The following is a 23471-nucleotide window of genomic DNA, read 5'->3' on the forward strand; positions in this document are numbered from 1 at the left end:
GGACCTGAAACAAGACCCTGACCATACTTGGCAGTTCACTACTAACTTCCTATGGATTCATTGAGACAGAAATCTCGGCCTCCCCGGGTCCGTGCTGAGTGTGTACGGACCCGGGAAGGCATCGCAAAAGCCGTTTTTCGGCACATGATGCGCATGCGCCGAAAACTAGCTTTTCTTATCTGTCAAGCTCTGGCTTGACAGATCCTCCATATCCCCACAGCCAGGACATTCGCATGGGCAAGATTGCGGTATTTGCCCATCTCTTGCCCAGCGAATGTCCTGAAATCTCTTGCGCCTGGTAAAAGCAGGCGCATAGCCTACTTTTACCAGCGTAAGAGTTTTAAAACATACAAAAATAAAATTTAAAATACAGATTTTAATGTTAAAAGCTCTGCCCACTAAGGTAAGTTTATTTTTAAGCCTAATTACAAAACTTTTTTTTTTAATTAGAAAAATATATTTTTTTTCTTAGACATTTATTAACTTTAATTTCAATTAACTTTAATTATGTGAGGTGTGTTTTTAATTTTTTATTGTGTTTAGAGTTTTTTTTTCTCTCATTAATAGCAATGAGAACTCGTAGATGCGGAGTTCTCAATGCTATTAATGAGAATGCTGTGGAATACTTTACCTGATTGGTTGTGCAGTCACATGTGACTGCACCGTCTGCGTTGGAACCTGGAGGATAGGAGCACGCTTCGTAGTGCGTGAAATGAAGACCTCCCCAACGGAATCCCAGGCGCCTCCGGAACCACCAAGTAAACTCGTAACAATTCTCCGGTCAAAGGCGTTCATAGAAAATAGGTGCAGGAGTAGGCCATTCGGCCTTTCGAGCTCGCACCGCCATTCAATAAGAGCATAGCTGATCATTCCTTCAGTATCCCTTTCCCGCCTTCTCTCCATACCCCTTGATCCCCTTAACCATAAAGGCCATATCCAACTCCCTCTTGAATATATCCAACGAACTGGCATCAACCCTGCGGCAGGGAATTCCACAGGTTAACAACTCTCTGAGTGAAGAAGTTTCTCCACATCTCAGTCCTAAATGGCCTACCCCTTATTCTAAGACTATGTCCCCTGGTTCTGGACTTCCCCAATATCGGGAACATTCTTCCCGCATCTAACTTGTCCAGTCCAGTCAGAAGCTTATGTGTTTCTATGAGATCCCCTCTCATCCTTCTAAACTCCAGTGAATACAGGCCCAGTTGATCCAGTCTCTCCTCATATGACAGTCCAGCCATCCCTGGAATCAGTCTGGTGAACCTTCGTTGCACTCCCTCAATAGGAAGAACGTCCTTCCTCAGACTAGGAGACCAAAACTGAACACAATATTCCAGGTGAGGCCTCACTAAGGCCTTGTACAACTGCAGTAAGATCTCCCTGCTCCTTTGCCTTCGTTACCGCCTGCTGTACCTGCGTGCCCACTTTCAGTGACTGATGAACTATGACACCCAGGTCTCGTTGCACCTCCCCTTTTCCTAATCTGCCAGCATTCAGATAATATTCTGCCTTCGTGTTTTTGCCCCCAAAATGGATAACCTCACATTTATCCACGTTATACTACATCTGCCATGCATTTGCCCACTCACCTAACCTGTCCAAGTCACCCTGCAGCCTCTTAGCGTCCTCCTCACAGCTCACACCGCCACCCAGTTTAGTGTCATCCACAAACTTGGAGATATTACACTCTATTCCTGCATCTAAATCGTTAATGTAAATTGTAAAGGGCTGGGGTCCCAGCACTGAGCCCTGCGGCACTCCGCTAGTCACTGCCTGCCATTCTGAAAAGGACCCGATTATCCCGACTCTCTGCTACAGATAGTAAAAGCTTTTACCGATATATAAAACGGAAAAGAGGGACTAAAGTAAATGTTGGTCCCTTAGAAGATGAGAAGGGGGATTTAATAATGGGAAATGTGGAAATTGCTGAGACCTTAAACAATTATTTTGCTTCGGTCTTCACAGTGGAAGACACAAAAACCATGCCAAAAATTGCTGGTCACGGGAATGTGGGAAGGCAGGACCTTGAGATAATCACTATCACTAGGACAGGCTAATGGGACTCAAGGTAGACAAGTCCCCTGGTCCTGATGAAATGCATCCCAGGGTATTAAAAGAGATGGCGGAAGTTATAGCAGATGCATTCGTTATAATCTACCAAAATTCTCTGGACTCTGGGGAGGTACCAGCGGATTGGAAAGCAGCTAATGTAACGCCTCTGTTTAAAAAAGGGGGCAGACAAAAGGCAGGCAACTATAGGCCGGCTAGTTTAACATCTGTAGTGGGGAAAATGCTTGAAGCTATCATTAAGGAAGAAATAGCGGGGCATCTGCAATCAAGCAGACGCAACATGGATTCATGAAGGGGAAATCATGTTTAACTAATTTACTGGAATTCTTTGAGGATATAACGAGCATGGTGGACAGAGGTGTACCGATAGATGTGGTGTATTTAGATTTCCAAAAGGCATTCAATAAGGTGCCACACAAAAGGTTACTGCAGAAGATAAAGGTACGCGGAGTCATAGGAAATGTATTAGCATGGATAGAGAATTGGCTAGCTAACAAAAGCAGAGAGTCGGGATAAATGGGTCCTTTTCGGGTTGGAAATTGGCGGTTAGTGGTGTGCCACAGGGATCGGTGCTGGGACCACAACTGTTTACAATATACATAGATGACCTGGAAGAGGGGACAGAGTGTAGTGTAACAAAATTTGCAGATGACACAAAGATTAGTGGGAAAGCGGGTTGTGTAGAGGACACAGAGGCTGCAAAGAGATTTAGATAGGTTAAGCGAATGGGCTAAGGTTTGGCAGATGGAATACAATGTCGGAAAGTGTGAGGTCATCCACCTTGGGGGGAAAAAAACAGTAAAAGGGAATATTATTTGAATGGGGAGAAATTACAACATGCTGCGGTGCAGAGGGACCTGGGGGTCCTTGTGCATGAATCACAAAACGTTAGTTTGCAGGTGCAGCAGGTAATCAGGAAGGCGAATGGAATGTTGGCCTTCATTGCGAGAGAGATGGAGTACAAAAGCAGGGAGGTCCTGCTGCAACTTTTTAGGGTATTGGTGAGGCCTCACCTGGAGTACTGCGTGCAGTTTTGGTCACCTTTCTTAAGGAAGGATATACTAGCTTTGGAGGGGGTACAGAGACAATTCACTAGGCTGATTCTGGAGATGAGGGGGTTACCTTATGATGATAGATTGAGTAGACTGGGTCTTTACACGTTGGAGTTCAGAAGGATGAGGGGTGATCTTATAGAAACATTTAAAATAATGAAAGGGATAGACAAGATGAAGGTAGAGAGGTTGCTTCCACTGGTCAGGGAGACTAGAACTAGGAGGCACAGCCTCAAAATACGGGGGAGCCAATTTAAAACCGAGTTGAGAAGGAATTTCTTCTCCCAGAGGGTTGTGAATCTGTGGAATTCTCTGCCCAAGGAAGCAGTTGAGGCTAGCTCATTGAATGTATTCAAATCACAGATAGATAGATTTTTAACCAATAAGGGAATTAAGGGTTACGGGGAGCGGGCGGGTAAGTGGAGCTGAGTCCACGGCCAGATCAGCCATGATCTTGTTGAATGGCGGAGCAGGCTCGAGGGGCTAGATGGCCTACTCCTGTTCCTAATTCTTATGTTCTTATGTTCTTCCTGTCTGCCAACCAGTTCTCTATCCACGCCAGTACTTTACCCCCAATACCATGCGCTTTGATTTTGCCCATTAATCTCTTGTGTGGTGTATTTGGACCTTGTCAAAAGCCTTTTGAAAGTCCAAATACACCACATCCACTGAAAGAAGCCTCCGACTGGAATTTCAGAGCCATTAATCTCATTCTCTCTCGTTCTCTGGCAGCTCTCTGAGTTTGAGATACATTTTTAATTTCCCTTGTTCTGGTCGATCTTCGAAATATTTTTACAGTTCGGTTTTCAAACCTTTTGTAAATTGCATCTGTATTTTGGATGCTTATGTTTGTTAACCCCCTTTTTATGTAAGTATAACATTTTGGACTAAAAAGATCCTAGTAAACACAAGTTTGCAATGTAATCTGCATTTTGAATTGTGAGTTTTGAAGAATGGATTTAGATTTGAAATTCTTTGTGTTCAAGTCTCCTCCATTGTGTTCATAAATTCAAGACATGTCTAATTTCTGCAAGTACAAATATTGTGACAGATTGTTACACATTTCTTCAACTAACTCAAAGTCACAAGTTCTCGATAATAATCTTAAGTCATGTTTCACTGAGAAACTGTTGGATTTAATATTTATGTTGAGATTTATATTAAGAATGAAGAACAACCTAAAGAGAAAAGGCCACTTACTTTATTTATTATGACCATGATTCATATTCAGGGCTTGAATGATTAATTTTCATTTCCCTCATGCCTTGGTGCCAGATCTATAAACTACTATTAAATCACAAACCTGTCAATTTCTTTTTTAAGAAAAGGTTTTGAACTGGATCTGCATTCACTGGCTATTTCTCCATTCTTTAAGCTCATCACTCTTAAGTATATTTGAACCTTAAGCACACTTAGTTTCCAGAAACAATCACTTGGAAATTCTGCTGCTTGCTGCTGTTGAATTGGAAAAAACATTACTCTTGGTTTCATAGCATCTAGCCTTGTTAATCCAAATTTCAGCTTCATATAATCTGACATACAGGACATAGAGTGTTCAAAAAAGACAGAGTGGACTAAAAAGGTGTTACTGCAGCCTTGTATATCAGGGACACCTGGAAAGTAAACAAAGTTGATCTGGTGGAAGGGGAAAACTACAGAATGAATTACTCTGGCTGGACATCTTTAATTCATAATGATTAGATGGCATAAGGAGGAGAAATTGCTCTTCGAAGTGATATGAAGGGTAGGTGAGAACAGGGAAGTAATTTTAATGATTTCAAGATTTCCATCAACCAAATATAAACTGGGAAAACACAGATGTTTTACAATCAGTGTTGGTAAATGTATCACTCAGTGCGTCAAGGAACAAATAAGAGGCAGTACTCATATTAACCTGGTATTTGTAAAGGATCCATAAAATGTACAGGAAGTGAAAGTTATATCAACCCTATGGGACAGTAACCAAAATGTGATAAAGTTTAACATGATCTGAGAGTCAGAAATAAGCAGACCAGGAGCTCGATATATAATAAAAGAGCTAAATTCAGTGAGCAACTAAAGCTCATCGAATTTGTTCAATAATACTTCAATAAAGGACAAGTGAAGTACCTTGAAAGTTGTCATGTTGCACATGCAGGGCAAATACATTCTAAAAACCAATAAAGTCAGACTAAAGTAACCTGATCAAAAATGGATTAACAAGCAAGTTAAAGCTGATAGAATGAGGAAAAATAACCTCTACAAATCCTGCAGATTGGGAAGGGGTTCACTGGGATAAAGCAAGAAAACACAGAAAGGAATTAAAAGGGTAATGAGAGCGACATAGAGAAGCAGCAGAAGATGAACATAACAGTAAAACATTATTTCAGTACTGTAACAATAAAAGGGCAGTCAGAAAAATGCAAATAGAATCAAAATTGTGTATGAATGCCAGATAATTTAATATTTTGAATTATTACTTTGGTATTCACAAGAGAAGACATGAATAACTCGTGTTCCTTGAAAACACAACCAAAGTAAAATAAATTACTTTGATATAAATGAGGTGGAAGTCCCAGACAGGCTAAAGGGACTCAAAACAAACATATCACCAGGGATGGATGGTATTTATCCCAGAATGCTAAAAGAGAGTAGTGAGAAGATTTGTGAGACATAGACAACCATTATGAGGGATATACTGGACACTTGAGGTGGCAGTTTAGATACCAGCAGATTAGAAACAGCCCAATGTAGTGTCTTTATTCAAAACGAGTGAAAGAACAGAATATTACAAACCCATTCGTCTCACTTCATTTAAAGTAAAACACTGGTATCGATTGTCGGGAGTGAACTTGAGGACTATCTGTATTTTAATAATACCTAGTAAACAGTAGCTAACATTGATTCACCATGGTGATAAACCACCTCTTGAACCGTTGAATTCCGTGTGGTCAAGGTAAACCCATAGTGCTGTTTGATAGGGCATTCCAGAATTTTCACCCAGCGACGATGAAAGATCGGTGATATATTTCCAAGTCAGGATGGAGCCAAGTTGCGCCGGTGATGGATGAAGTGAATGTGTAAGGTGATGGATGAGTTGCCGATCAAACAGACTGCTTTGTTATGGATGCTGTTGAGCTTCTTGAGTGTTGTTGGAGCGGCACTCATCCAGGCAAGTAAAGAGTATTCTATCACACTCCTCACTTGTACCTTGTAGGTGGTGGCAAGGCTTTGACAAGTTAGGAGGTGAGTCACTCGCCACAGAATACCCAGCCTCTGACCTGCTCTTATTGCCACAGTATTTATGTGGCTGGTCTAGTTAAGTTTCTGGTCAATGGTGACCCCCTTAGATGTTGATGGTGGGGGATTCGACAATGATAATGCAATGGAATGTCATGGGGAGATGGTTAGACACATTCTTGTTGGAGATGGTCATTGCTTGTCACTTTTGTGATACGAATGTTACTTGCCACTTATCAGCCCAATCCTGGATGCTATCCAGGTCTTGCGTGCGGGCGCAGATCGCTTCATTATCTGGGGAGTTGCGAGCATCCTCACTTCTGACCTTATGATGGAGGGAAGGTGATTGATGAAGCAGCCAAAGATGGTTGGGCCTCGGACACTGCCCTGAGAAACTCCTGTAGTGATGTCCTGGTGCTGAGATGATTGGCCTCCAACTACCACCATTTTCCTTTGTGCTAGATATGATTCCAGCCAGAGAAAGGTTTTTCCCCTGATTTCCATTTACTTTAATTTTACAAGGCTCCTTGGTGCCATACTCTGTGTAACGTTGCCTTGATGTTAAGGGCATTCACTCTCTGGAATTCAGCTTTTTTGTCCATGTTTGGACCAAAGCTGTAATGAGATCTGGAGCCAAGTGGTCCTAGCGGAACCCAAACTGAGCATCAGTTAGCAGGTTATTGGTGAGTAAGTGCTGGTTAATAGCACTGTTGACGACCCCTTCCATCATTTTACTGATGATTGAGAGTAGACTGATGGGGCGATAATTAATCAGATTGGATTTGTTCTGCTTTTTGTGAACAGGACATACCTGGGCAATTTTCCATTTTTTCGGGTAGATGCCAGTGTTGTAGCTGTATTGGAACAGCTTGGCTAGAGGCGTGGCATGTTCTGGAGGACATCTCTTCAGCACTGCAGCCGGGATGTTGTCGGGGCCAATAGTTATTGTATCCAATGTGCAATGATATTGCATGCAGTGAGTCGAATTAGCTGAAGCCTAGGATCTGTGATGGTGGGGACCTAAGGATGAATCCGAAATGGATCATCCACTCGGGACTTCTGAGTGATGATGGCTGCGAACGTTTCAGCCTTGTCATTTGCTCTTGCATGATGGATTTTGCCATCGTTAAGGATGGGATATTCATGGAACCACTTCCTCCCATTAGGTGCTTAATTGTCCAACACCCTGTGCGACTAGATTTGGCAGGACTGCAGAGCACATGTGTATCAGAGGAGTGTTGAATCGAGCTTCAATGTCTCCAGGCTAGGAAGGGGGAAAAGATTATCAGGATTTCCACTGCTGATTGTTTCCTGTTGTTGGAGGCTTAGGTATGTTCGACACAAGTGAGAATGGAATTGGTCGTGGCTAGAGTGCCCAGTAATTAAGCGAAAGGCTAACACTCATCATCCAGCCTCAAATGTGAAGACTGGAAACTTGGGAAAGGTACTGGAGGGCACCTGTGAAACTCTCGTGTAGCATGAGAGGAGTAAGGAGAAAAAACTCCCAAACAGAGAGGGTGCAGGATGACTTCGCTAGCTTATCAAAAAAATGGAACCACTAAATGATATTGAATACATAACTAATGACCTTGAAAGTAGAGTGAGTGAATTATGCAGTCATAATATGGTTTTATACTGCTTGTTCACTGATTCTACCGGCTTATTTTTATTTTCTAAGATGATGTTTCAATGGGCCCAATTTTGGCTAACCCGTTTTTTTTGGCACACTGACCCTTTATACACCGACTTTGTGCGCTGGAAAGGGCGCCAAAAAACTTAATTAGAATCCTGGCTCCTCTGCCGAGTGTCCCGGGTCCTGGCGCGGCGTCCATGGTGGAGTGGGGGAACGGAGCTACAGCCTTGCGCTGAAAACACTGCCGGCAGCTGCCGCATGAATGGAGTCTGCGCGCATGCTCCTCGCCCGCTCAGTGTGTCCTGCAAGCTGTCAGCAGGACCTGATGTTCGCCGCCCCTAACCGTGGCCGAATGGTCGCCCGTGTCTGAGTGCAGCCCAGGCTGCCAGAACCCTGCCCGAGATGCCGGCGAGCCCAGCCTTTCCTCTCCCTCGGCCCCCCCGCCCCGCCCCAGCCTCCCGATGCATCTTTGCTGGCCGCCCCTATCCCACGCTGAATGGCCTCCCGTACAGGCTGGCCCGCTGCCTTCCCCGGCCCAAGGTAAGATTTACTTCAAATATTTAATTGTTAATCAATTGTTTACCTGAGTTCTTTATTTTTATTTAGTTATTTTAACTTTTATTTGGAATGTTTGCTGCTTGGGTGCAGGTCCTTACTTACTTACCTGTGCCGATTTCTTAACTGCCCGCAACATTTTTCAGAGCTGGCCACATACGCTGATCTAAGTCGATTTGGTGCAAGTGTGTTAGCTGGCCAAAGTGGCATAAATGGCCAAAACTGGCGTAAGTGTCTGGGAATGCCCCTCTTTGGGGAAAAAAAAACTGAACTTAAAAAAAATCGTACCTAACTAAGTTACTCTGGAGCAGGTTTATTGGAGAAAATGTTTTTTTTTAACTTGCATCAGAAAAACCAACTTACTTCAAAAAAATTGATGCAGGTCCATGGCCACAATTGGACCCATTGGGCTCAATTTTGGCCACTAGAGATTTCTGGCGTACTTACCAGAGGTGCGCCAGTTTTCCACGCGTGGAAGTGCGCCAAAAATCTTCGAGCCAATTTTGCTCGCTGTCCCGGGTCTTCTAGCTGCTGGCGTGGCGTGGAGACTGGGCCTGTGGGCGGAGCCAGCGTCCTGTGCTGGAAACAGTGCCGGGACGCTGGACATGCGCAGTAGGATCGGGATTGCTGTGATCACACATGCGCAGTAGAATCGGGTGAATGGGTGAGTGAGAGAGTTACAGTTTCAACTGACCGCGCATGCGCAGTAGAATCAGGCTGCCATTAGTGGAGAAGTTAGGAAAATCAATAAGCACAACAACAGTCGCTGCCCAACCCCCCTCCCCCACCCAGACAGAATCAAAAAGCAACATTGCAGCTTATTGTTTATCAGATCCAGCGGCTCATCTGTTTTGTATCAGAGAATTGAGTCCTTCAGCCTCCCAATACTTTGCCGCGTTTCTGCCGAACCCAGCCAGCCCAGCCCCTCCCCCCCCCCCCCCCCCACCCCTTCCCTTCAGCCTCCTGATGCGTCTTTGCCGGCCGCCCCTTTCCCAGACCGAATGGCCTCCCGTACAGGCCGGCCCGCTGTCTTCCCCGGCCAAATTCAATTCAAGGTTGGATTTAATACAATTATTTATTTGTTAATTCAATTGTTTACCTGAGTTCTTTATTTTTATTGAGTTATTTCAACTTTTATTTGCAATGTTTGGTGCTTGGTGCTTGGATGCAGTTCCTTGCTTACTTACCTGCGCCGATTTCTTAACTGCCCCGCAAGGTTTTTCAGAGCTGGTCACATACGCTGACCTAAGTGGATTTGGAGTAACTTTTCGCTGGCCAGAATTGCCTAAATGGCCAAAACTGGCTGGGAATGCCCCCCTATTGGAAAAAAAAACAGAACTAAAATAAATCGTACCTGAGTTACTCTGGAGCAAGTTGATTGGGGAAAATGACGTTTTTTTTAATTACACCAGAAAAACCAACTTACTCCAAAAAAATTGGAGCAAGTCATGACCAAAATTGGGCCCATATGTGGAGACTCAACCTGTAGGTGAACTGTGATGCAGTTGTGTAACAGTTGTTGAGGTAGTCTGTCTGATTTGCAAATATTAAAGCAATAGAAACCAGTAGGCAGTTTCTAAATATATTATACCATCCTTTCATTACAAAACATGATTACAGACAGATTCTCAATGTTCTTATCGTGAGAAATTTCCTTCAATTAATGGATATCTGTTTTTCCCCTTTCTGATGAAATAGTGTTCTTTGAGTTGTTTAAAAATTTTCTTTATAGAAGGCATGGAGGACAGGTTAAAATACTGCAACACTGTGTATGTCATACGATGTCTGGTATGATTTTTGGAAGTCAAAATTGCTGAGTTAATAAATAGGCTACCCCACATGTGCAGCAAAAAATATTCATCCCTATGATATCCACAAAATATTATACTGAAGAATAAAAATAAATTTGTCAGGTATTATCTGTCTTTCATAAATGCAAGTGTGGGGATTTCCCTGGGGGTTTGGAGATAAAGGATTTAGTAAATGGTAGATATTAAAATAAAATGGAGGACATGAACCTTTTAGACATTTGGTTAAGCTTCAGTGTAACATTTCTATAAAGCTTTCTTATAATTTGGCTTGATTTTACTCTCTTCACTCTTGTTAGGTGCCCTTGGATGCTTACTCTTTGGCAGACTTTGTATTTTCCAGTATAGATATCAGGCTAGCTTGTCTGTCATTAATCAGTCATGCTCCTGACATTTTTAGTAACTGGTATTGCACTCTAGTACTGCTTATGTCTCCAAAAAGCTTTTTTTTTTAAATGTCTGCTTCTACATCTGTTACTTGTAATATAACTTCCTACAGTTTTCCTTATAGACATTTCACATTTGCTTAATGGTTTTGTTTTTGTTTGAAAATTTGAACAAGATAGTGCAATAACAATGCGAAATTATCTTTGTCTATTAGGAATGTCATTTTACTACCCCCAAGTGAGGAAAGCTCTTGATAGCATTCTTAGACATTTGGACAAGGAGGTGGGAAGATCTATGAGTATGACTAACGTACAGATGTCCAACAAGGAGCCTGAAGACATGATCACGTAAGCACTGGACACTCAAAATTGTTTTTTAAAAAATTCAGAAATGAATAAAATCTGTTTTTTGGGAATATAAACACTAAAAACAACTAGCATGCTTTCAAATTACATTTTAATATTGCCAAGAAATCACTTTTTATGAAAGCACTTTCAATTGGAATCATAACATGATACAGCACAGAAGGAGGCTTTTTGGCTCATCATGCTTTTGCCGGCTCTTTGGTAAAGTTATCCAAATAGTCCTAATCCCCTGCTCTTTCTCGATATCCCTGTAAATTTCTTCCCTTCAAGTATTTATCCAATTCCCTTTTGAAATTTACTATTGAATCTACTTCCATCACCCTTTCAGGCAGTGCATTCTAGATCACAATTCACTACATAAAAAAGTGTTTCCTCATGTTGCCTCTGGTTCTTTTGTCAATCACCTTAAATCTGTGTCATAAGAATTAGGAGCAGGAGTAGGCCATTCGGCCCCTCGAGCCTGCTCTGCCATTCAATGAGATCATGGCTGATCTTCTCCCTCAACTCCACTTTCCTGCACTATTTCCATGTCCCTTGATTCCCTTAAAATCCAAAAATCTATCGCTCTCTGTCTTGAATATATACAATGACTGCACCTCCACAGCCCTTTGGGGTACAGAATTCCAAAGATTCACCACCTTGAGTGAAGAAATTTCTCCTTATCTCAGTCCTAAAATGCCGACCCTTTATTCTGAGACTGTGACCCCTGGTTCTAGATTCCCCAGCCAGGGGAAGCATCCTCCCTGCATCTACCCTGTCAAGCCCTGTAAGAATTTTGTATGTTTCAATAAGATCACCTCTCATTCTTCTAAATTCTAGAGAATATAGGACCAGTCTACTCAAGCTCTCCCCATAGGACAATTCCCCCATCCCAGGATTCAGTCCGGTGAATCTTCGCTGCACTCCCTCAATGGCAAGCACATCCCTCCTCAGGCAAGGAGACCAAAACTGTACACAACACTCCAGGTGTGGTCCCACCAGGGCCCTACACATTTTCAGCAAGACGCCCCTATTCCTGCACTCAAATCCTCTTGCAATAAATGTGAACATTCCATTAGCCTTCCTAACCGCTTGCTGCATCTGCATGTCAACCTTCAGTGATTTGTGCACAAGGACACCCAGGTACCCCCAAACACCAATACCTCCCAATGTCTCACCATCTAAAAAATACTCTGCTTTTCTATTTTTCCCACCAAAGTGGACAACCTCACACCTCTCCACACCACACTCCACCTGCCACATTCCTGCCCACCCACCTAGCCCGTCCACACCCTCCTGAAGCCCATCTGCATCCTCCTCACAACTTAGACTCCCACCCAGCTTTGCATCATCAGCAAACTTGGATACATTGGGGCAGAAATCCCGGCCTCCCCTGGTCCGGAGTGTGTACGGACCCGGGAAGGCATCACAAAAGCTGGTTTTCGGCACGCGATGCGCATGCGCCCAAAACCGGCTTTTCCGATCCGTCAAGCTCTGGCCTCCGTATCCGCACAGCCAGGACATTCGCATGGGCAAGATTGCGGTATTTAACCATCTCTTGCCCAGCGAATGTCCTTAAAACTCTTATGCCTCTGGTTACTGACCCTTCTGCCTCTAGAAACTGTTTCTCTTTATTTACTCTATCTAAACCATTCATGATTTTGAATACTACTATCAAATCTCCTCTTGATCTTTTCTGTTCTAAGGAGAACAGCTTCTCTAGTCTCTCCCTGGTACCATTTTAGTTAATCTCTTCTGCATCCTATTTATCCTTCCTGAAGTGTGATGCCCAGAATTGAAGCAGTACTCCAGCTGAGGCCTCACCAATGTTTTATAAAGGTTTAGCATAACTTCCTTGCTTTTGTACTCTATTCCTCTATTAATAAAGCTAAGAATTCAATATGCTTTTTTAATAGTCTTCTCAACTTGTCCTACCACCTTCAAAGATTTGTGTACATATACCCCCAAGTTTCTCTGTTACTGCATCCCCTTTTGTACCATTTAGTTTATATTGCCTTTCCTCATTCTTCCTACCAAAATATATCACTTCAACTTCCCTGCATTAAATTTCATTTGCCATGTGGCTGCCCATTTCACAAGTCTGCCTGTGTCCACCTGAAGTCTGTTGCAACCCTCTTCTCAATCTTCCTCGCTGCCATGCTCCACCTCACCGTCAACAAGCTCCCCGCTGGAGTGGAATTAAACTACAGAACCAGTGGGAACCTGTTTAACCTTCGCCGTCTCCAGGCCAGATCCAAGACCACTCCAACCTCTGTCGTCGAGCTACAGTACGCGAACGACGTCTGCGTCTGTGCACGTACAGAGGCTGAACTCCAGGACATAGTCGACGTATTTACTGAGGCATACAAAAGCATGGGCTTTACGCTAAGCATCAGTAAGGCAAAGATCCCCCACCAGCCTGTCCTCGCCGCACAGCACTGCGCCCCACAAGTCATCAAGGTCCAAGGTGCGGCCCTGGACAAAGTGGACCACTTCCCTTATCTTGGGAGCCTCCTATCAACAAGAGCAGACATTGATGACGAGATCCAACACCGCCTCCAGTGCAGCCTTCAGCCGCCTGATGAAAAGAGTGTTTGAAGACCAGGCCCTCAAAACTGTCACCAAGCTCATGGTCTATAGGGCTGTAGTAATACCCGCCCTCCTGTATGGCTCAGAAACATGGACTATGTAGAGCAGACACCTCAAGTCGCTGGAGAAATATCACCAACGTTGTCTCCGCAAGATCCTACAAATCCCCTGGGAGGACAGATGCACCAACGTTAGCGTCCTCGACCAGGCCAACATCCCCAGCATTGAAGCATTGACCACACATGATCAGCTCCACTGGGCAGGCCACATAGTTCGCATGCCAGACACGAGACTCCCAAAGCAAGCACTCTACTCGGAACTCCTTCACGGCAAACGAGCCAAAGGTGGGCAGCGGAAACATTACAAGGACACTCTCAAAGCCTCCCTGATAAAGTGCAACATCCCCACTGACACCTGGGAGTCCCTGGCCAAAGACCGCCCTAAGTGGAGAAAGTGCATCCGGAAGGGCGCTGAGCTCCTTGAGTCTCATCGCCGAGAGCGTGCAGAAATTAAGCGCAGGCAGCGGAAAGAGCGTGCGGCAAACCAGTCCCACCCACCCCTTCCCTCAACGATTATCTGTCTCACCTGTGACAGAGACTGTGGATCTCGTATTGGACTGTTCAGCCACCTAAGAACTCATGTTAAGAGTGGAAGCAAGTCTTCCTTGATTCCAAGGGACTGCCGATGATGAGGGTTACTATCCCCCTCATCGTTTACTACATTTCTGAGTTTTGTCTCATCTATTAACTTTAAAATTATATCCTGTATATTCAAGTCCACGTCATTATTGTATCAAAAAGATTAGGGGTCCTAATATGACCCCCAGGGAACACCACTGTATACTTCCCTCCAGTCTGAAAAACAACCGTTCACCACTACTCTCTGCTTTCTGTCACTTAGTCAATTTTGTATCCACGCTGCCACTGTCCCTTTAATCCCATGGCCTTTAATTTTGTTAACGATTCTATTGTCTGGTACTTTATCAAACACCTTTTGAAAGTCCATATAAACAACAGCAACTGCTCATCAAACCTCTCTGTTACTTCATCAAAGAACTCAAATAAAGTTAGTCAAACACAATTTGCCTTTAACAAATCCGTTCTGACTTTCATTTATTAGTTCATTCTTTTCCATGCTTACCGAAAAGCCTGATGTTGGTTGACTTTTTTTTCCAGTCTGATGCATAAGCTAAGAGAAAATTTGGGATTTTAGGAAACTGCTTATGCATAGGGATTTTATGTTGCATCTGATTTGTGTGGGTTTGTAGGTTGATTGTTTGTTTTTATATCCTTTTATGAAAGTAGAATGTTGCCTTTAAAGCCTCCCCAGTCTGCGTTCCTTCAGCTGGGAGGGCTTCAATTGTGTGCTACAAGTTTTATTATTGACCAGTGGAATTGAAACCTGAATACGCAATGTGCATAACTGTGAGCTGTATGTCTGGTTTGCTTATGTTTAATGGTTGAGGAATTATAGAATCGGTGGGTGGACAAATTACACCTTTTCGTTTAGCTGAATTTGAACTCTAGTTCTGAGATCCTTAAGGAAAATTGTTCAATAAATTTCAATGGTATTCTCAGAATTTTTAACCAACTGAAGTCATAACCTGTACTAAATTACTCTGCGCTCAGTAATGAGCTACAAATGTGCTCAATTAATTTGTATTGCTCTAAAAGTATTATCGTTCATTATCATATTTATGTATTATTACAGAGGAGATTTACCAGAATGGTACCGAGGATGAGGGACTTCAGTTACGTGGAGTGGCTAGAGAAGCTGGGATTGTTATCCTTAGAGCAGAGAAGGTTAAGGAGGAATTTGATAGAGGTGTTCAAAATGATGATGCGTTTTGATAGTGTGAGGTAACAGAGAGGGTTGATGAGGGCAATGCGGTTGACATGGTGTATATGGACTTCCAAATGGCGTTTGATAAAGTGCCACATCATAGGCTTGCCAGCAAAGTTAATGCCCATGAAATAAAAGGGACAGTGGCAGCATGGATACAAAATTGACTAAGTGACAGAAAGCAGAGAGTAATGGTGAACGGTTGTTTTTCAGACTAGACGAAGGAATACAGAGGGGCGGTACCAGGACCACTGCTTTTCATGATATATATTAATGACTTGGACTTGGGAGTACAGGGCACAATTTCAAAATTTGCAGATGACACAAAACTTGGAAGTATAGAGAACAGTGAGGAGGATAGTGATAGACTTCAAGAAGACATAGACAGGCTGGTGAAATGGGCGGACACGTGGCAGATGAAATGTAATGCAGAAAAGTGCGAAGTGATACATTTTGGTAGGAAGAACGAGGAGAGGCAATATAAATTAAAGGGTACACTTCTAAAGGGGGTGCATGAACAGAGAGACCTGGGGGTATATGTGCACAAATCGTTGCTGAGCGTTTAAAAAAGCATATGAGATACTGGGCTTCATAAATAGAGGCATAGAGTACAAAAGCAAGGAAGTTATGATGAACCTTTATAAAACATTGGTTCGGCCTCAACTGGAGTATTGTGTCCAAGTCTGGGCACCGCACATTAGGAAGGATGTGAAGGCCTTAGAGAAGGTGCAGAAAAGAATTACGAGAATGATTCCAGGGATGAGGGACTTCAGTTATGAGAATAGACTAGAGAACCTGTGGTGTACATTTAAGGAAATATTTCACAACTCTCAAGAAAAATATATTCCAGTGAGGAGGAAAGGGCGTAAGAGAAAAGATAGCCATCCGTGGCTAACTAAGGAAATAAAGGACGGTATCCAATTAAAAACAAGGGCATACAGTGTGGCCAAAACTAGTTGGAGGACAGAAGATTGGGAAGTGTTTAAAAGCCAACAAAGAATGACTAAAACAATTTAATTATTAAAAAAGGGATGATAGACTATGAAAGTAAACTAGCACAAAATATAAAAAGAGATAGCAAGAGTTTCTATAGGTATATAAAAAGGAAAAGAATGGCTAGAGTAAATGTTGGTCCTTTAGAGGACGAGACCGGGGAATTAGTGATGGGGAACATAGAGATGGCAGAAACTCTAAATAAATATTTTGTATTAGTCTTTACAGTAGAGGACACTAACAATATTCCAACAGTGGATAGTCAAGGGGCAATAGCGGGGGAGGAACTTAACACACTCATAATCACTAAGGAGGTGGTACTCAGTAAGATAATGGGACTAAAGGCAGATAAATCCCCTGGACCTGATGGCTTGCATCCTTGGGTCTTAAGAGAAGTAGCGGCAGGGATTGTGGATGTATTGGTTATAATTTACCAAAATTCCCTAGATTCTGGGGCGGTCCCAGCAGATTAGAAAACTGCAAATGTAATGCCCCTATTTAAAAAAGGAGGCAGACAAAAAGCAGGAAACTATAGACCACTTAGCCTAACATCAGTGGTTGGGAAAATGTTAGAGTCCATTATTAAAGAAGCAGTAGCAGGACATTTGGAAAAGCAAAATTCAGTCAGGCAGAGTCAGCATGGATTTATGAAGGGGAAGTCATGTTTGACAAATTTGCTAGAATTCTTTGAGGATATAATGAACAGGGGAGATAAAGGGGAACCAGTGAATGTGTTTTGTTTGGGATTACAGAAGGTATTTGACAAGTTGCCACATAAAAGGTTACAACACAAGATTAAAGTTCATGGGGTTGGGGGTAATATATTAGTATGGATAGAGAATTGGCTAACGAACAGAAAACAGAGAGTAGGGGTAAATGGTTCATTCTCGGGTTGGCAATCAGTAACTAGTGGGGTGCCACAGGGATCAGTGCTAGGACCCCAACTATTTACAATCCAAATGAACGACTTGGGGGAAGGGACCGAGTGTAATGTAGCCAAGTTTGCTGACGATACAAAGATGGGAGGAAAAGCAATGTGTGAGGAGGACATACAAAATCTGCAAAAGGACATAGACAGGCTAAGTGAGTGGGCAGGAATTTGGCAGATGGAGCATAATGTTGGAAAGTGTGAGGTCATGCACTTTGGCAGAAAAAAAATCAAAAAGCAAGTTATTATTTAAATGGAGAAAGATTGCAAAGTGCTGCAGTACAGCGGGACCTGGGGGTACTTGTGCATGAAACACAATAGGTTAGTATGCAGGTACAGCAAGTGATCAGGAAGGCCAATGGAATATTGGCCTTTATTGCAAAGGGGATGGAGTATAAAAGCAGGGAAGTCTTGCTGCAGTTGTACAGGGTATTGGTGAGGCCACACCTGGAATACTGCGTGCAGTTTTGGTTTCCGTATTTATGAAGGAATATACTTGCTTTGGAGGCAGTTCAGAGAAGGTTCACAAGGTTGATTCTGGAGATGAGGAGGTTGACTTATGATGAAAGATTGAGTAGATTGGGCCTCTACTCATTGGAATTCAGAAGAATGAGAGGTAATCTTATCGAAATGTATAAGATTATGAGGGGGCTTGACAAGGTGAATGCAGAGAGGATGTTTCCACTGATGGGGGAGACTAGAACTAAAGGGCATGATCTTAGAATAATGGCTTCCCATTTAAAACTGAGATGAGGAGAAATTTCTTCTCTCAGGGTTATGGACCTGTGGAATACGCTGCCTCAGAGAGCTGTGGGAGCTGGGATATTGAATAAATTTAAGACAGAAATAGACATTTTCTTAAACGAGAAGGGAATAAGGGGTTATGGAGAGCGGGCAGGGAAGTGGACCTGAGTCCATGATCAGATCAGCCATGATCGTATTAAATGGTGGAGCAGGCTCGAGGGGCCTCTGGCCTATTCCTGCTCCTAATTCTTATGTTCTTAACTTGGGGTTGTTCTTGAAGCAGGGAAGGTTGAGAGGAGATTTGAAAGATGTATTCAGAATCATGAGGGGGTCTAGACTAAGTAGATAGAGAGAAACTGTTCCCATTGGCGGAAGGATCGAGAACCAAAGGACACAGATTTCAAGGTGATTGGCAAAAGAACCAAAGGCGACATGAGGGAAAACTTTTTTTGCAGTGATTTGTTAGGATCTGGAATGCACTGCCTGAAAGAGTGGTGGAGGCAGACTCAATCGTAGCTTTCAAAAGGGAATAAGAAAAAAATCTCAGGGCTGCGGGGCAACGGCGGGGGAGTTGGAACTAGCTGAAGTGCTCTAGCAGCGAGCTGGCACGGGCTCGACGGGCCGAATAGCCTCCTGTGCCGTAACCATTCTATGATTCTATGAATAGATGGAGAAAATGGTTTCCATTGGCAGGAGGATCAGAAACCAGAGGACATGGATTTAAGATAATTGGCAAAAGCTTCCAGGGGGGAAACGAGGAGAACTTGTTTTACAAAGTGAATTATTATGATCTGGAATGCATTCCCTAAAATGGTGGTGGAAGCAGATTCGTCCATTTAACCATTATAATGAGGCTCTGATTATGGTGATGCACCTTTCCACTTACCTGCTGGATCCAGCGTCCCTGCCTTGCCAACCGCCCGTGATTGGACACCACCTGACCCTTCCGATCTGCCCCTGACCCCTCTGATTTGCACACTCCCTGAGGCCTTCCATTCTTCCCCCGATCCCCCTCCAGTTCCAATCCACTCCGGCTTCTGACACCCCACCCCAATCCCTCCCTCCTCTCTTTGGCCTGGTTCCGCTGGCATACCTGCCCAACAACCAGCCAGCCTCTCCATGTTGCTGGCTGCAGGCGGATATCAGTGCTTTGAAATGCTAATCAGGCCCTGCTGTTAAATTCGCTTTCCAGTCCCCCGAGCTCCCTACCCGCCTCCAAATTAAAATTCCAATCAGTTGGTTGCTTTGTGCTGTATGATTCTATGATTCAAGCTAATTACTGCATAGATATCTGCTAGATACAAATATCGGAGGTTTGAAACTTATATTTATCACATTATCTCACTTTTATATTTAAATTGCATTGCATTTAGATTAAGGATAGCAAATCCTATCTATTAAAAATTTACCTATGAAGATGACGGTTTTTTTTTTCGTTCATGGGATGTGGGCAACGCTGGCAAGGCCAGCATTTATTGCCCATCCCTATTGCCCTTGAGAAGATGGTGGTGAGCCGCCGCCTTGAACTGCTGCAGTGCGTGTGGTGAAGGTACTACTACAGTCTGTACAAGGAAAGTCTAAACTGGATGTCCTTTCAGATTGTTTAATACATTTTGGAATCATATAAACCATTCCTTTAAGTGGGTTTGTTGGGGATGACCAGTAATACTTGACTCAAAATCTTTCAATTGTGCTCAAGGTCCAACATTCACATATTTAAGATGGGAATGCACTTACTCCAAATGGTCTCTTTTACATAGATCAACTACACATAGCCACCTTTTCATTACATCTCATTCTCTTGTCTCAGAAATGTGACTAATTGCCTCTTGAACCCATATATTGTTGGTTTCAAAATCTTTCTATTTTTTCTGTAATTTTGTCCCTTTGGGCACAACAGTTTAACCTAGCATCCCTTCTTACTGATAATTTCCAAATTTTTATGATATTTGTGAAAAATTTGCCCAGATCAATTTTTTCAATTCCCTTCCTAATCTTGAAAAAAATCTATTATCACCTCACTATCTTTTTTCCATAGAAAATAAGCCAATTTCTTTAACATTTCTTGACACCTAAAATTACTGATGCTTGGAAATCACTATTGCTCACTGATGTAATCTATTAAAGACAGTAATAGACTTTTTACGATTAGCTGACCAGAAAACCAATAGGTGAAATAATTGAAAATAAGTCCGGCAACTTTCTCATGATCCTTAAGAGCTACTGTCGTTAATTACTACTTCACAATGTTTTTATGTTTTAATAGTGGGGAAAGGAAGCCCAAGATAGACCTCTTCCGGACTTGTGTGGCTGCTATACCCAGGCTGATTCCTGATGGCATGAGCAGAGCAGAACTTGTTGAACTCTTGGCAAGGTGATGCATTCATTTTATCAAACATTAATACACATGTTCTAACACATGAAGCATTGAATTGCATATAATAGAAAATAGCACACTGATTGAAGCTTAAGGTGCATCCTATAGATGAGCATGATGGCTGGCAGCCTGTAAATCCCTCAGATAGACTTCAAAATGGGGCACACCAAATCATGCCCTTGCCTGAACTTTGACCAAATTAGCAGGCGAGGTTATCTTTCAATCATATAAATCTGCTATCTGAGTGAGTGTGCCTGGTTGACTTTTCCAAGATTGTAAAACTGTTTTTTAAAATTGAAAGCTTGAAACTTTTCCTTGAAAAAAGACAAACAATTCGAAGTTGGAAAAATTACAGCAATTTAGGACTTATGATGAATGGTCATCAACCTGAAATGTTAACTCTGTTTCTTTCGCAACACAAAAGCTGCCTGGCCAGCTGAATGTTTCTAGCATTTTCTGTTTCTATGTAGTAACTTGCATCTTTATAATTCAGGAGTGTAATATATTATGCATTCTTGTTCACAGTAATTAGACATAATAATATATTTTTTATTATAGACTCACCATTCACATGGATGAAGAACTTCGTGGGCTGGCATTCACTACTCTACAGGCTTTAATGGTTGACTTTCCTGATTGGAGGGAGGACGTTTTGTCAGGGTTTGTGACATTCATTGTCCGAGAGGTGAATGATGTCCATCCAACACTCCTAGATAACTCTGTCAAGATGTTAGTGCAGTTAATAAACCATTGGAAACAAGCAGTTCAGTCTCACATGAAAGGTCATGATCTACAGGTAAAGACAAAATTTGTTGAATCAGCAATACAATTATTCATTACATTTTAACTACTAATTCATTTTTGTGATTTAACACTTCCTCCTCAGTCATTAATTTGTGTTGTTATCCACAGCGTGCTGTTCCCAATGGAGCTGCCCACACACTTCCACTGGAACGGAGCCCTTATTCCTCTGTCTTCCATGCAGTGGAAGGTTTTGCTTTAGTGGTTCTCTGCAGCTGTCGGCCAGCCACCAGGAAATTGGCTGTCAATATTCTGAGAGAAATTAGAACCTTGTTCACAGCTTTGGGCCTTTCAAAGGTTAGTGCTACTAATAGGTTTCTGTTGATGTTGTGTGGCACAGATTCTATTGGCTGAATGGCCTATTTTTGTGCTGTACTATTCGATGATTCTATGCTGCTCATTATTAACCACTTAAAAAAACTTGGCTCATATTTCTAATATAAGGGAACTATGCTTACTGACGTGTAGATCTGCAAAACAATAGGTAGGTTTGACCAGCAACATTTACAACAAACATCATCCTTGGAGTGTTCTTTCAGAAATTGCACTTTACTGAAGTTACTTTGTTATTTAGGACTATAACTATAGTAGGGCTTTAAACTAAAAGGGTGAGGGGAAATTTAGAAATCTGAAGAGAAAAGTCAAGACAATGAAGCAGTGTAGCGATTTGGGTAAAGATAAGCAGAGTGCGACAGGAAGGGACAGAGAGTTTAACGGTAATAGTGCATCATCGAATAAGGTGAAAGGGAATAATGGTAAAAGGTTAAAATTAAAATCTCTTTATCTGAGTACATGAAGCATTCAGAACAATATAGATGTATTAGTGGCACAGATAGAGATAAATAGGGTTGATCTAGTAGCCATTACAGAGATGTGGTTGCAAGGTGACAAGGTTGGGAACTAAATATTCCAGGGTACTTAGCATTTCAAAAAGATAGGCAGAAATGGAAAATGAGGTGGTGTATAAAGGATGACATAAGGACATTAATGAGAAAGGATCTTGGGTCAGAAGATCAGGAAGTAGAATCAATATGGTTGGAGATAAGAAATAATAGGAAGCAGAAAACACTGGTAGGAGTAGTTTATAGGCCCCCTAACAGTAGCTTTACAGTTGGCCAGAGTATTACTCAACAAAGGTAATGCAATAATTGTGGGGGACTTTAATCTTCATATAGACTGGGAAAATTAAATTGGCAATGGTCGTCTGGAGGGCGAGTTCATGGAATGCATTCGAGAGAGTTTCCTAGAACAATATGTTATGGAACCAATTAGGGAACAGGCTATTTTAGATCCAGTACTGTGTGATGAGACCAGGTTAATTAGTCATCTCATAGTAAAGGATCCTCTGGGGAAGATAGAATTTCACATTGGGTTTAAGAGTGAGATACTCAAATCCGATTCTAGAGTCTTAAACGTAAATAAAGCTAATTATATAGGTAGGAGGGGTGGAGTTGGTTAAGGGAAATTAGATTAAAAGGTATGACGGTGGATAAACAGTGGCAAACATTTAAAGAAATACTCCAAAATTCTCAACGATATACATTCCATTGAGAAATATATACTCCACAGGAAAAGTGATCCATCCGTGATTAACTAAAGAAGTTAAGGATGGTATTAGAGTAAAAGGCTTATAATATTGCAAAGAATAGTAGTAAGCCTGAGGATTGGGAGAGCTTTAATTGATATAGATAATTGATATTTCTAAACTTGAAAACTTAATTAATTAAATAAAATACATTAGAGATGGCAGGGCAGGTGATGTGTTGCAGCTCCATCATGTGGGAGCTGGCAGCCCTGACCTGCGAGAGACAATCAGTGGTAGGTCGCGGCCATAAAAGGAGCGGCGAGCGGCGGCCCCTGGACGGCATGGCAGCATACCATTGCAAGGTACAGTGTGAGCTGGTGCATGACGGCAGCAAAGAGGGACGTCATCAAGGTCCAGGTCTGTGATTGGAGTGTGGGCAGATACAGCAGGAGCGGCGAGAGAATGTCGAGGGATGTGATCGGGACCCGGGAGAGGTGTGAGTTCGGGCCCAGAAGAGGCGAGGGCATAGGGGCAGCACGGGCCAGCCCACACTGCGATATGTGTGCACACTAGGCCCGTGGAGCAGAGCTGGTCTCCAATCGTC

At 42.6% G+C, this 23471-nt stretch overlaps 1 protein-coding gene across 8 annotated transcripts in view; it reads left to right on the forward strand.

The window, feature by feature from the left end:
• Positions 1 to 23471, forward strand: part of fryl (furry homolog, like) — a 693453-nt gene that overhangs the window by 418899 nt on the left and 251083 nt on the right. For all 8 annotated transcript variants that reach the window (XM_070870121.1, XM_070870109.1, XM_070870094.1 and 5 more), the window contains 4 exons: positions 10939 to 11071; positions 20431 to 20538; positions 21100 to 21337; positions 21454 to 21639. In XM_070870121.1, coding sequence (XP_070726222.1) covers positions 10939 to 11071; positions 20431 to 20538; positions 21100 to 21337; positions 21454 to 21639 — 665 coding nt within the window. The remainder of the gene's footprint in view (positions 1 to 10938; positions 11072 to 20430; positions 20539 to 21099; positions 21338 to 21453; positions 21640 to 23471) is intronic.

The sequence above is a fragment of the Pristiophorus japonicus genome, chromosome 2 (assembly GCF_044704955.1).
Source record: "Pristiophorus japonicus isolate sPriJap1 chromosome 2, sPriJap1.hap1, whole genome shotgun sequence".
NCBI lineage: Eukaryota > Metazoa > Chordata > Chondrichthyes > Pristiophoridae > Pristiophorus > Pristiophorus japonicus.